Here is a 14,441-nt window from a genome sequence, read left to right as displayed (position 1 = left end):
TAGTGACTAGCCAAAGCCCTTAGGACCTGGTATATGGTCTATACCACATTTCCTTCAATTTCAGGAGGAGGAAGGGGGAAGTTGGGGTGGGGAGGGAGGAGAGGCTCTCCTCGTCAGTTAGAGCCAATAAGAGGATATCAGCTGCCAAGCACTCCTCTTCTTTGACTCTTCAACTCAGTCCAGACCCAACTAGCCAGGACTGTCCCTGGCTAAACACCTCTTGGACTTTAGATTTCCTGTCTTCCAATTCTCAGAGAATGTTCATGGAGCACTTAGAATGGACATGTTCTGAGGGAATTTTGTTTTACCAACTGGAAAATGAGGTCAGAGAGGGAAAGAGTTATTTCTACATTCCCAAGGAGCTGGTGGCCTCATCAGATGTCCTACCTCTTTGAATGTGCTTGACAGCTAAAGAGATCTTTGGGACTGCATTGTCTAGTTTGATAGTCAGTAGCCTTGTATGGCTGTGGAGTGCTTGACATGTGGTTAGTATGAATTGAAATGTGCTTTATGTGTACAGTTCACACTGGATTTCAACATAGAGTGTAAAATAGTCCAGTGTTTTTATATAGATTACCTGTTGAGATGATGATATTTTGGATATATTGTATTAAATAGAATATATCATTAGGGTTAATTTGACCTTTTTTTGTTTTGGGATGGAGTCTTACTGTGTTGCCCAGGTTGTCCTTGAACTTTAGATCTTCCTATCAGCCTTCTCAATAGTTGGAATTGCAGGCTCATGCTGCCATGCCCAGCTTTACATGTTTCTCTCTCTCTCTCTCTCTCTCTCTCTCTCTGCACAGTATTGGGGCTTGAACTCTAGGCCTCCCGTTCTTACTTGGCTTTTTTACTCAAGGTAGGTATTCTACTGTTTGAACCACATTTCCACTTCTGGCTTTTGGGTAATTAATTGGAAATAAGAGCTTCATGGATTCTCCAGCCAGGGCTGGCTTCAAACTGTGATCATCGGATCTCAGGCTCATGAGTAGCTAGGATTACAGGTATAAGCCATCAGTGTCCAGCTCATCTATTTCTTTATATGTATATATATATATATATATATATATATATATATATATATATATATATTATAATGTGGCTGTTAAAAAATTAAAAATGACACATATGACTTGGATTGTGTTTCTTATGGAGAGTATTGTTTTAGAACAAAGGTGTGTTGACCAGTCAAAAAACCACATAGGTTTATCGCAGCATTATTTACCATAGCTAAGATTTGGAACCAACCCAGATAGATGAATGGATCAAGAAAATGTGGTATATATACACACACACACACAGGAATTCTATGCCTCCATCAGAAAGAATGACATTGCCCCATTTGTTAGGAAATGGAAAGACTTGGAAAAAGTTATATTAAGTGAAGTAAGCCAGGCCCAAAGAAACATAGGTCCCATGGTTTCCCTTATTTGCAATAACTAGTACATGTGTAGGACAAGCAGAAAAGGCCAAAAGCTATGTTCATATAACCATATAAGATGATGCTAAGCGAAATGAACCCCAAGATAGGGACACAAATATTTTTTTTCTGTCTTGCTGTTGTTTCTAATGTACTTATAATGTACCATGTGATTGTTTTTTTGTTGCTTTGTATGTTCCTCCCCTAAGGTATAACCCCTGTTTTCACTGTATGTGATGTCAGTGCCCTGCATCTTGTATATACACTTCTCTAATTCGGGAAGGGGAAGGGAAAAAACAAAATGCTTAAAGATTCAGGTTGACCCATTGTAACCATGATATGTACAAAACACTATGTTGAAAATGAACTTTACAACTGTGGTGTGATGGGGGGATCGGGGGTTGATTAGTTGGGGAGGTGGGAGGGAAGTGATGGTAGGGGGAAAACAAAGGAGGAGGCAACAATGCTCAATAGGAAATTTACTCATTACATTGCTCATGTAACTGTAACCCCTCTGTACAGCACTTTTACAATAAAAAACGTACAAACAAACAAACAAACAAACACATGGGCAGGGTGCTGAGCAGAGGGAGAAGCAATTAGCTAGTGCACCCAGGCCTAAGCCTTGATGCCTTCCTGTGTGGAGGAAGGGCCCTCAGTAGAGTGGGAATCCTAGAGGATCTTGCTTGGCTGTGGGTATGAGGTGTAGAGAGGAAATACCAGAGGGGACATTACCAGAGTGAGTAAGCTTATAGATAGATTCTTTACCTAGATCTCAGAAGGGGAGGCCTTCCTGGAGAGAGAAAAATAAATCACAGTTGATTTTTTAAAATTAGATGGTATGGCTACTTCTACTTAACAATTAAATTGGTGTTCCCTTGCTGGTTAGAACAAGAAAAGCTCTCTCAGCTTCACCACCACAGGTTCTTCATGGTTCTGCATCCATTCAGGCATGTGAGAGAGAGGCTGAGGATAGATAGGTTGGTGCCATAGGCAGGCACAGTCCTGGAGCCTGGTGTCCAGGCTGCCACAGCTTTCTTCCTGAGACTATATTTAGGTGTTGGTGTTCAGGGAAAGGATGTGAGTTTTTCAGGATCCTGTTTATCCAGCAGACCCCACTCCACCCCCATCCTTGCAGCTGTCTGTCCTCTGTGAAGTCGGGAACTTCCTCTTCCTTCCCTCCCGGCTTCAGGCACCCAAGCCCTAGAAGGACACAACATTTTCCCATTGAGGCTCAGCATTGCTATCAATTGGTTGAGTGACACTTAGCCTGTTGTTAATTTTCTGATCTGCATTGTTTTTGTTTGTTGAGAGGAGATGCTCATACTCAACTTGCAGGAATGCTGTGTGTATAAGTGCCTGGTATCAGGCCTGGTGGTACATAAATATTGGATCCTCTGAGGTCTTCTGTGAGGCAGTGGCGAAGGGAGAAAGGTAGGAAGGAGCTTCAGTCGGAAGGACCCCAGTATCTTAGGATATCTGTTGCTTCAGTTGACATGGCTATGGAAGAGGAGCCCATGGTGCAGTGGCCCTTCCCTTTTCCTTAGCAGCTGGGAGCCATCCCTGAGCGTTTTCACTCAACGCAGATTCTCTACCACTTGAGCCACAGCTCCACAGCTAGCTTTTTGATAGTTAATTGGAGATAAGAGTCTCACAGACTTTCTTGTCTAGGCTGGCTTTGAATCTCAATCCTCAGCTCTCAGCTCCTGAGTAGCTAGGATCACAGGCATTCCACCAGTGCCTGGCTTTCCCTTTTCCTTTTGTGTTTCCTTAAGTGGGTTCTGGATTGGCTTGGCACTTCCTCTTGCCAGCAGGTCAGACCTCTCCAGCACACCTTCACATTGAGCTAGAGGATGAAATGAACTGAGAAAGCAAAGTGCCCACTGCATAATTAGTGAGAGCTAGCTTGTTTATCACGTGTTTATGTCTGCACTGAAGACACAGGAAGAGGCTCCATAGAAATGACTTTTCTGTGTGTTTCTATTTGCAGCAGCAAGGAGGGGGTCCAAAGGCCCTGTGCTCAGCACCTATATTCTGGAGGTGGCACCCCTAAAACAGTACCCCCATCATGTTTAACCTAATGAAGAAGGATAAGGACAAAGATGGCGGGCGGAAGGAGAAGAAGGAGAAGAAGGAGAAGAAGGAACGGATGTCAGCAGCAGAGCTACGGAGCTTGGAAGAGATGAGCCTGCGCCGTGGCTTCTTCAACCTGAACCGGTCCTCTAAGCGTGAGTCCAAGACACGCCTGGAAATCTCTAACCCCATCCCCATCAAGGTGGCCAGTGGCTCTGACCTGCACTTGACTGACATTGACTCCGATAGCAACCGGGGCAGCATCATCCTGGACTCGGGCCATCTTAGCACAGCCAGCTCCAGTGATGACCTGAAGGGTGAGGAAGGCAGCTTCCGGGGCTCTGTGCTGCAGCGGGCAGCCAAGTTTGGCTCACTGGCCAAGCAGAACTCCCAGATGATTGTCAAGCGCTTCTCCTTCTCCCAGCGTAGTCGAGATGAGAGCGCTTCAGAAACTTCGACCCCTTCAGAGCACTCTGCAGCCCCGTCACCACAGGTGGAGGTGAGGACGCTTGAGGGCCAGCTGATGCAGCATCCTGGCCCAGGCATCCCACGGTCAAGGCCAAGGTCTCGAGTCCCTGAGCTGGTGACCAAAAGGTTCCCAGCCGACCTGCGCCTTCCCCCAGTGGTCCCCCCATCACCCCCTGCCCTCCGGGAACTGGAGCTGCAACGAAGACCCACTGGAGATTTTGGCTTCTCCTTACGGCGCACCACCATGCTGGATCGGGGTCCTGAGGGCCAGGCCTATCGGCGAGTGGTTCACTTTGCTGAGCCAGGCGCAGGCACCAAGGATCTGGCCCTGGGGCTGGTGCCAGGAGATCGACTGGTGGAGATTAATGGGCACAATGTGGAGAGCAAATCCAGGGATGAGATCGTAGAGATGATCCGACAGTCTGGAGACAGTGTGCGGCTCAAGGTGCAGCCCATCCCAGAGCTCAGTGAGCTGAGCCGGAGCTGGCTGAGGAGCTGCGAGGGACACCGCAGGGAGCCAGCCGATGTGAGTGCTTCTCTGGGTTCCAGGGGTAAGCAGGAACCAGAAAGTCAGCATCTCTTGTTATTGTCCTGTTGACTGGGGTACCCCCAAACTGGGCAGAGCCTAAGGAGCATGGATGTAGGGAAGTTGTGCTACTGCCTGATCCCCTATGAAGGGAGGGTACTTGTTACCAGGTTGGAGGTGTTATACCTTTGTCTCTGCCTTGTCAAGAAGCTGAGGGCAAGTCCCCAAAAGTTCAGCTGGGCCTCATGCTTTGATGTCTCCTTCTTTCCTGTTGGGCTGACTTGATTGAATTTAGCATCATCCCTTTTTCAATGGTACTGAGCAAGACCAGGCTCTGCCTGAATTTCAGCTACATCCCTGATCCCTCATGAGTGATCTGATATTGATTGGTAATTGCAAAAAAAAAAAAAAGTACCTAGCTTCACGATATGGGTGAGGGGTTTGGGCACTGTATTTTTTGAGTCTCATTGGAATATATAGGCTAGTAGGTACTACTTCTAGATAAGGGAGATAAAAGGACACTACAGTATAGAAATTCCATGTTATTTAGATCTCAAAGGTTAAAAAAAAAGACAAATGATTTCAAATCAGAGCTGTCCTGGAACATCAGGGTGTACAGCCACCATGGTTACAGCTTTTGGGGAGATAACCTCTGCTAAGACTTTCTCTTGCTCTTAAATGAACAAGGCATTGAATACCGAATGAAGGTTCAGAAGAAGCAGGATTCAGATCTTTGAAAGCTTATAAATCATGATTGGAGTTTAGATTTTATCCCAGTGAAATGGGATCATTGAAAAGTTCCAGACAGGTAGTTACAGGGTCTGATTTATTGGGCTCTAAGGGTCTTTTTTACCCTCTTGGGAAAGAAAAGGGCTCAAGGGAAAAGGGAAAGAGATAAAGCCAACAGAGATAGTGGGTCCTGGCTGTTCCTGAGATACTTGTAGGCAGGTCTCTAAGAGGAATCAAGACCTCCAAGCCCAGGGATCTTTGGAAAGGGAGTGACACGGTTTAGTGTCCTCCCTGAGGAGAATAATGAAGGACAAGTTGGCCATCACTCCCAGCTGTTAGTTTTAGGACTGTCCAGACCGAAGTAGTACACAACCTACTCAGGGACCTTTCAGCACTGAGTGACCAGATGAATCAAAGTCAGAAAGGGGAGGAAGTGTGTAGGAATCTGGCAAAGTCCTGTTTCAGGCTTTCTTCTGGGAGGGAAAATGTGGATGCTCAGGATGGCTGCTCAAGCTCAACCTAGCAGCACATTGGGCCTGAGGACACTGGGAGTGGCAGGGTCTGGCTCTGGCAGCATTCTCATTACTTTTACCCTGAGGCTAGTTGAGTTTGAGCAGCTGTGTGGTCAGAGAGTGATGGTGGGCAGGAGGAAGCCTGTGTGCAATCCAAGGAAGGACCTGCGCTTATTCATTCCAGAAACACATTGAGTACCTGCTGTGTGTTAGTCACCAGACTTGGCTGAACTCAGGGAACTGTGACTTAAAGGGGGAGGAAAAAGGGAAGTGTCTTTAGCTCAGAACCAAAGGTTGTAATATGCAATATACTGCCTCGCCTGTCTGCTTTCTCCCAGGCTAACATTGCTTTTAACAGATGGAATTTTCTTCTTCCAGCCTGAATCCCCCAGGGTATTGTAGCCAGCTCCCTGCTGAACCACAGCCAGGCCTTTGTTGGACCCTAGGCCTAGCATCTGGGATGCCATTGAGTTTGCTCTTTATAGCTTAGGGATCATCCTGGCATCTCACATTTCCCAGACAATTCCCGACTAGCTGCTGCCTGCTACCCCATCCCTGGGGAAGTAGGTGCTTTACCTTTGGAGGTGCTAGTGGAGCCCATATTACAGCTGCTATCCCTGGAGTGCTGGTTCACTCTAGGCCCCAAGGTGCAAGCCCAACTGGTGCCTAGAGTCTTCTTCCCCAGATCGCAGCCTAGTAGATCTATCAGGGATTCAGTAGAAAATCTCACCCCCCGTGAGTCTTGTGCTATCATCTGGCAGCATGATGAGATCCATGGGGCTGGGGGAAGGCATGCCTCTTCCCACTTGGGCATTGGTGAACCATGAGTGGAGAAGAGCTGGATGAACCCAGCATTTCCAGCTTCCTGGCACAGACCCTGGGAGCTGGTGTCGGGAGGCAGCAGCCTCTTCTGTGGCTCCCATCTTCTGTCTCCTCCTCTTCCTCCACTCCTACTCCTTACTCCTTTTCTTGGCATCAGTTCTTGTCCTCAGTCTGAGCCAATAAAAGTATCGTGCTGTCTCCTGCATGCGCCTGGGTGGGGTACGGTGAGGATGGTAGCCCCCCAGGGACAGCTCCTGGCGGCCATCCTGACTTCAGGGCCATCCATCAAGTGCGTCCACACGCTGCCTGTCCCCAGGGAGCTTTGAGAGAGCTAACTAACCATCTGTTCTCTCCTGCACACAGATGGGGCCAAGGTCTCATAGCTCCTCTCCAAGGCCTGTTCTGAAGGCCCCAGAGAGAGACAAGCCCTGGGGTTTCCCTCTTACATGGTGTGTGTGGAATGTGTGGCTCACACCTTTTTTTTTTTTTTTGCTGGTCATGGAGCTTGAACTCTGGGCCTGGGCACTGTTCTGAGCTCTTCAGCTCAAGGCTAGCACTTTACCACTTGAGCCATAGCACCCACTTCCAGCTTTTTCTGTGTATGTGGTACTGAGGAATCGAACCCAGGGCCTCATGCATGCAAGGCAAGCACTCTACCACCGAGCCACCTTCCCAGCCCCTGGCTCACACCTTTGATGTCCCAGAGCTGCTAGATGAAGTTCCATGGGGATTAGGGGTGAGTTATGGTGGTAGGATAGACTTGGGGCCTGACAAAATCAGTCAGCAGGCCAAGAGTAGCTCTTTGTTTCTACCATTGATCCTTGTGTCCACCTAACCAGTATGTAAACATTTGCTGATGAGCACTTACTATATGGTAGGTCCCAGCATCCAACAGCAAACAACATATAAATCCAGCCTCAAGGAATGTTTAGTGACAGTAGCATTGGAAGAGCTCAGTGACTAAGGCCAGTACAGGGTCTGGGGGAACATAGAGGAGGGCTTCATGTACAGTCTTTAGGGATGGGTCAGCAAAAGGAGATGAATGGCAGGAAGCAGGGGAAGGTTGCAGGATGACACATTTTGGGGCCAGGTTGGGATAATGTGAAGGGAGGGAGTGCTGAGAGGAGCAGCAGGAGAAGCAGACACCAGGCTGCCTAGGCCCCTGTGAGCCATGTGTGGGGAATGTTTACTGCCAAGGCAGCGAAGCCATTTGGCCAAGGAGTCACACAGAGGAAGAGGATTTAAAAGTCTCTCTGAAAGTGGCACTGTGGCTCAAGTGGTAGAACACTCACCTTGAGCTGAAGAGCTCAGGGATAGTGCTTAGTCCCACAGTTCAAGTTGCCCCATGACCGACAAAAAAAAAAAATAGTAAAAGTCTCTCTGGTGGTTTCTAGAGAGCACTTGCAGATGTAGCTGGGGTTGCTGTGGGAAATGTGTGGGGAGCTCTTGGAGTAGTCCTAGTGTAGTGGATGGAGGCCTTAGCCTGGGTAGAAGCAGCAGGGATGAACCTAAGTATCAGATTTGAGCCATGGAGGCAGGTGCTTAGTTTTGAGGTCTGACTGACATAGGAGTTGAGGGTGATGACTATTGAGTGTAAGTGCCAGTTTCGGGGGGATAGTGAACCTACTTTCCTTGACTCCTTAGGTAGTTTCTGGGGGTAGGGCATGTCTTCTGATCAGTTATTCTGTTTGCTAAGTGTGCTGAGGTTAGTAGAGGTCCTGGCAAAGATGAAGATCTTAAAATCCAATCCTATTGGTCTAGCTGGGGAGGATCGAGGCCCACTGAGGCTGGGTTGGGGAAAGAAGGAGGCTAGCTTTTTTTTTTTTTTTTTTTTTGGTCAGTTGTGAGGCTTGAATTCTGGGTCTGGGTGCTGTCTCTGAGCGGTTCAGAGTGCTCTACCAGCTTGAGCCATAGTGCCATTTCCCCTTTTCTAGTGGTTTATTGGAGATAAGAGTCTCACAGACTTTATTGCCCGGGCTAGCTTTGAACTGTGATCCTCAGATCTCAGCCTCCTCAGTAGCTAGGATTACAGGCCTGAGCTACTGGTGCCCAGCTGGCTCTTCTTTTAATATATCTTCATTTAACTCTAAAGTTAATATGGTTATCCTTTGTCTGTCAGCCAGAGGAACCTGACTGATGTGGATACCTCTTCAGTAAGTATTGATTCCCTGCTTCTGAGGATGTAGCAGGAGGGAAGTTGTTTTTTTTGTTTTGTTTTTGAGTTTCTACTAGGACTTGAGCTCTCGGCCTCCTGCTGGCATTCTACCACTTGAGCCACACCTCCACTCCCAGCTTTTTGCTAGTTAATTAATTGGCAATGAGTCTTGTGGATTTATGTGTATGGGCCAGCATTGACCACAATTCTCAGATCTCAGCCTCCTGAGTAGCTAGGATTATAGATCTGAGCAACCTGTGCCCACCTGGGATAGGGTTGTTTGTTTTGCCAGTCCTGGGTCTTCAACTCAGGGCCTGGGCTCAATCAAGGCTGGCACTCTACCACTTATGGCTCCCCCCGCTCTTGTATATATGGTACTAAGGAATCAAACCTAGGGCTTCATACATGCCAAGCAAGCTCTCTTCCACTAAGCCACATTCCCAGTCTATGAGATGGGGTTTTAAAGGAAGACTACCACTCCCTCCCAATCAGGTCTGTTTTCTTTTTTTAAATTTTTTTTTGTCGGTTGTGGGGCTTGAACTCTGGGCCTGGGCGCTGTCCCTCAGCTCTGCAGCTCAAGGCGAGTACTCTACCACTTGAGCCACAGTGCCACTTCCAGTTTTCTGGTGGTTTATTGGAGATGAGAGTCTCATGGACTTTTCCTGCCTGGGCTGGCTTTGAACTGCAATCCTTGGATCTCAGCCTCCTGAGTAGCTAGGATTGTAGGTGTGAGTCATCGGCACCTGGCAGGTCTGGTTTCTGAGATGTGATATTTCTGCTTCTCCTGTGGTGAAAGCCTTCAAGACTGTCAGGTTCCTCAAGAGCTTGTGTCTGTCTCAAGTACCACCATGCCCAGAAGAGTTTGTGAGGAGCAAGTTTCAATGGAAAGGGCATGGGCTTTGGAGCCAAGAAAGGATATTATGAAAGTTGCCAAACCTTTTGAACCTCCTTATATACATTCCCTCAATAAACAGGTATTGTTTTCTGAAGGTCCCTAAACAGAAGTTTGTTTAAGAACCAAGCATAGACCCAAGTAAGTAAGTACATGAAATCAGGAATCAGCACTATTGTGGAATGCTGTGCAGGTTATCAATGGGACTGGAAGGAGGAAGTGCTCAGGCAGAAAGGTGGCAATCAGGAAAGACCCTCTAATGGAGGGGGCTCGATCTCTATAAAATAGGCCCATTCTCTCCTCCCAGAAGGTCAAGTTGGAGAAGGATACACACCCAACCAACTCAGTCTAGGTATCTGAGAAGGATAGAATTGAAGGCTAAAAGGAAACTTCTGTGTACTTTACTCTGGGTTTGTCTTTATATAAGATAAACATGTTTATGTGGTAGGAGAGGTCACTGATGTGAGACTTGGGCAGACAGTAAAAGCTTAGGAAAGTTGGTGCCTTTCTCCCTGCCTAGCCATCCAGGGAAGGTAATTATTGCGATTTCCTGTGTTCTCTCATCCTTGCTTCTAGTGAGATTTTCGGTCCAATGGGGACTGTCAAGGCTTTGTCTAAGCTTTCTCTGTCATTGAAGACAACCAGCTGGACCTGGGGATGCAGTTCAGTGTTAGAGAACTTGTCTAGCATTCACAAGACTTTCAGGTTTGATCACTAGCATTTTTACAAAATACAAAACCAGCCAAACGAACAAAAACCAGTCAAAGGGAGAGAGGATGCTAAGCTTTTCGTGCCTGGTTATCAGTAGTCCTGCAGGGGACTGGTCAGACCTGGCTTCCCTGGTGTCATGGAATCCCTAGACTTCTGGTAGAAATGGTATGGATCCCATCAGCCTTGTCTCTAGGGTTCTTGGGTGCTGTCCAGATTCTAGCTCTACCAGGCCACCTTCAGATTATTGGCCTTTCCTAGGCGCTTCTCATAGTGGTTGAGCAGCTGGCTGCTTCCCTGGGCTCAGTGTTCTGGAGTGCTCCTGTTCCTAATTTTACTCCAAATGATCCTGAGAGGCTTTTTTTGTTTTGTTTTAAACAAGCCATTTTTTATTTCATTTTGTGCCAAAGCTTCAGGCACCTCTGGCATCACAGAGTCTGAGAGTCCTGGTTTGGTGTGTGTGTGGGAGGGGGGGGGTCAGCGTAGAACCTATCTTCTTAGTGATGAGGGGCTGGTGGCCAGGTCTGAAGGCTGGAAGCAGTGGTGGGTGGGAAGTCTTTGGGAGCTGGGGGGGCGGGGGAGGAGGGTGTTATCTGTTCTGAAGCTCACCATTGCAGAACAGAGGGCTAGGGCATTTCTGTTCCACTGGGCCTTCCTTCTCTGTCCTTGAGGGCAGCATTCTGCCTTCACTGTGGGATGCTAGATGAACTGTAGCTCCAGAATGCCCTGGCCACCCAGCCTGTGGGTGGTGGGCACAGTGCCCAGGCCACATTGGACTGGGTGTGGGTACAAGTACTGGTCATTGGTTGTTTTTGTAGGCACAGCTTAGAACCCTGGTTGCAGGGGTGGGGTCTAAAAGGTAGCCTCCCACTTCTTCCTGCCCTGGCTCGAACCCCTCTAGCCTGCCCAGAAACCCCATCACCCCTCTGCCCTCTGCCCTCTACTTCCTTCTAATCTCTCTTATTTACATTGAAATGGTTCTGGAAAATACCAGATAGGCAAACACCCTTACTGGGGTGGCTGGGGAGTGGGGTGAAGGGGGTGTTGTAGGGGGGGGTGGGGGCAGGAGCACAAGTATTTTAAAAATGCTGCAAATCTCTACAGCGTTTCCCAGAAACCACAAGCATGCTCTCAGCCTGCCAGCAGGGTTCCCGCCACCCCTCTGCACCGAGCTGCTAGACTCTCTTCGTGCAGCCTGGAGTAGAAGGCAGCATGGTGGTGGGGTGTGTGTGGGGGAAACCTGTGATCCAGTTGAGGTGGGGGCTCCCCTGCTGCTGGGCAGGCTGCCTGGCGCCTCCTTTGTCAGTCCCAGGCAGTGGTACGGATGTGCCCTAGGCATCCAGCAGGCAGTACCCTGTAAGCCCACTGTGCCAGGCAGGCATTGTGAAATAGTGGTGTTTTTATTTTTTTTCCACAGCCCCTGCCCCCTGCTGTGCATTTTTAGGGGGACAGCCAACTCTTGAGTCCCCATGGTGTTTGGCAGCAACTTCTGTACTGCTAAATACAGGGGACAGTGTCAGCACAGCTTCTTTTTTATGGTTGTTGACTCTGGCTTGGTTGGAAAACTGTTTCCTTAGACCTGGGTCACCCCTCTGGCCCCCTTAATCTCCCGCCATATGGCCCTCAGAATCAGGGCATGGCGTCCTGCCCTGCATAGCTCAGTCCAGACACTTTGCATAAACTGGTCAGGGAAGTGTGGAGGGCTGTCTGTGTACACTGTGATGTTTACTGAATCTTAAGACTCCTGAACAGAAGACCCTTGAAAGAAGGCATGGGAAGTAATCGAAGGCCAGGTTCATGGCAAGTATTTGCTGTATCTGGTCCTGTTCTAGATGTTTCTTATATATTAACTCACTTAGATTCCCCAATTCTTTGAGGTATGTATTGTAATGAGCTCTTTCACAGATGAAGAAACTGAATTACTGATGACTGGATTACGGGTTAAAGTTAAACCAGTTGTGTAAGGTGGCACAACTATTAAATGATTTGTCAGAATTTGAACTCAAGCCACCAGCTCTTGGGCAGTGTGCCAGATGGTGTAAGGGAAGGCAGTATGTAGATAGTCCTATAAATCCACAGCACACTGCAGACTGGGTCCCTCTAATCTAGAAGCCTGGAAGCCCCTCCATTTCCTTGTCTTTCTCCAGAAAGAAAGAGGAGACAGGATGGACTGACTGGCTTCTCCTGCTCTGTGAATGGTGGCCCACCGAAGGGTGTGACTAGTACTTTTAGGGTGTCCATAGATTCAAGCCAAAGGGAGTGAGCCCAAGTAGCAGCAGTCTTAGCAGGACGTGGGAGACAGCAGGAAAGGGTGGACCAAGGGGCAGCTTGGGTGTGGTCACCAGGGCTGGAGGACTCATGCTTCTTACACAGCTGTCCTGCTAGATCCTAGATCCAGAAAGCTGGGACATAGCCCTTCTCAACTTTTTTGGCTCCTAATGGCATGCTGGTAGTGATGTCCACAGCACGTGGGGTGGCAGGATCCCTGTACTGCATAGGGGTTGTGCACTCTTGTTCCTTTTTTTTTTTTTTTGGTCGGTCGTGGGGCTTGGGTGCTGTCCCTCAGCTCTTCAGCTCAAGGCAAGTGCTCTACCACTGAGCCACAGTGCCACTTCCGGTTCTCTAGTGGTATATTGGAGATAAGAGTCTCATGGACTTTCCTGCCCAGGCTGGCTTTGAACCATGATCCTCAAATCTCAGCCTCCTGAGTAGCTAGGATTACAGGTGTAAGCCACCGGTGCCCAGCCACTTTTGTTCCTCTGTATGCATTATGGAGAAAACGCAGGGAAGCAGGGCCAGCAAAGAGCTAAGCAGGTGGCGGACATCCAACTCCACTTTCTCATTGGGATTTGCCATGAAGTCCCAGCCACTCCTGATTGTGCTTTGTTCTGCCCATCGTGTTCTCTCTCGGGCCTGGCCTCCAGATTGAATCTCTTTCTCAGGGAAGTCTTCCCTGTTCCTCTCAGACCATGTCAGGTCCCCACCCTGGCAACACCCATCCTTCCATACCATTCATCACAATTGTGATGAACTAGTTATTTAATAATTTGCCCGATGCTGGAGCACTTCATGAAAGCAGAGAATGTTGGTTGAAGAAAAAAAAGATGACTTCTCTAATCAGAAACAGTTTCCCAGTCTCTGTTTGGTCTTCCTTGTATAGCTCAGTTTGGGTTCTTGAATTTCTGTTGTCTTGAGCTGGGAAGGTGGCTCAGTGGTAGAGCGCTTGCCTTGCATGCCTGAGGCCCTGGGTTCGATTCCTCAGCACCACATAAGCAAAAAGAAAAAAAAGCCAGAAGTGGCACTATGGCTCAGGTGGTAGAGTGCTAGCTTTGAGCTGAAGAGCTGAGGGATAGCGCCCAGGCCCAGAGTTCAGGCCCCACGACCATACCCACCCCCCCCAAAAAAAAAATTCTTTTTAAAAAATTCTGTTCCCGGTGCCTGAACTCAGGGCTTTGGTGCTGTCCCTGAGCTATTTTGCTCAAGGCTAGCACTCTACCACTTGAACCATAGTTCTACTTCAGGCCTTTTTGGTGGCTAATTGGAGATGAGTCTCATGCACTTGGGGTTAGGGGTGTGGCCCTGGTGGTAGAGCATCCGCCAATGAGAGAAAGCATCAGATACCCAGTTTGAGTCCTGGGAGGAGAGAGAGAGGGGGGGGGGGGAGGGAGAGAGGGAGGGAGGGAGGGAGAGAGGGAGAGAGGGAGGGAGGGAGGGAGAGAGAGAGACTTTACTGCCTGGGCTAGCTTCAGATTTCCTGAGTAGTTAGGAGTATAGGCATGAGCCATTGGTGCCCAGCTCTAAAATTCGTCTTTTGATGAAGTCTTGGTGCTTGTCTATAGTATGTTGCCATCTCCTGCCACCATCCACATGATCTCTTGTGTGCTTGGGGACTTGGCCTCTGTGACAAGAGTGGAGGAGAGCTAGGCATATGGGACCAGGAGCTGAGGGAAGGGAGAATTTCAGGAACAGCCTGCTTCTGATCCTGCAGAATTCCCCTAAAGGCACTGGACCTGGGTGAGAGATTTAGGGTTACATGGGGGCCACATGATGTGCGGTCCAAGGGTCCTGAAGGAATGTGCCTATCTTACTGGTTGCAGGTCTCAGAGGGGTTGGAATGTGGCCTGGGGCTCCAGGCT

At 48.5% G+C, this 14,441-nt stretch overlaps 1 protein-coding gene across 12 annotated transcripts in view; it reads left to right on the top strand.

The window, feature by feature from the left end:
• Nucleotides 1–14,441, top strand: part of Myo18a (myosin XVIIIA) — a 107,212-nt gene that overhangs the window by 10,058 nt on the left and 82,713 nt on the right. For 11 of the 12 annotated variants that reach the window (XM_070027361.1, XM_070027358.1, XM_070027357.1 and 8 more), the window contains exon 2: nucleotides 3,411–4,487. In XM_070027361.1, coding sequence (XP_069883462.1) covers nucleotides 3,489–4,487 — 999 coding nt within the window. In that variant the 5' untranslated portion in view covers nucleotides 3,411–3,488. Of the gene's footprint in view, nucleotides 1–806; nucleotides 860–3,410; nucleotides 4,488–14,441 lie in introns of those variants that run through there. The other variant, XM_070027347.1, reaches the window with a different exon arrangement.

This window comes from Dipodomys merriami, unplaced genomic scaffold (assembly GCF_024711535.1).
Source record: "Dipodomys merriami isolate MVZ:Mamm:240054 unplaced genomic scaffold, mDipMer1.0.p SCAF_19, whole genome shotgun sequence".
NCBI lineage: Eukaryota > Metazoa > Chordata > Mammalia > Rodentia > Heteromyidae > Dipodomys > Dipodomys merriami.
The sequence above is the reverse complement of the archived record's forward strand: the minus strand, read 5'-3'. Positions and strand labels throughout refer to the sequence as shown.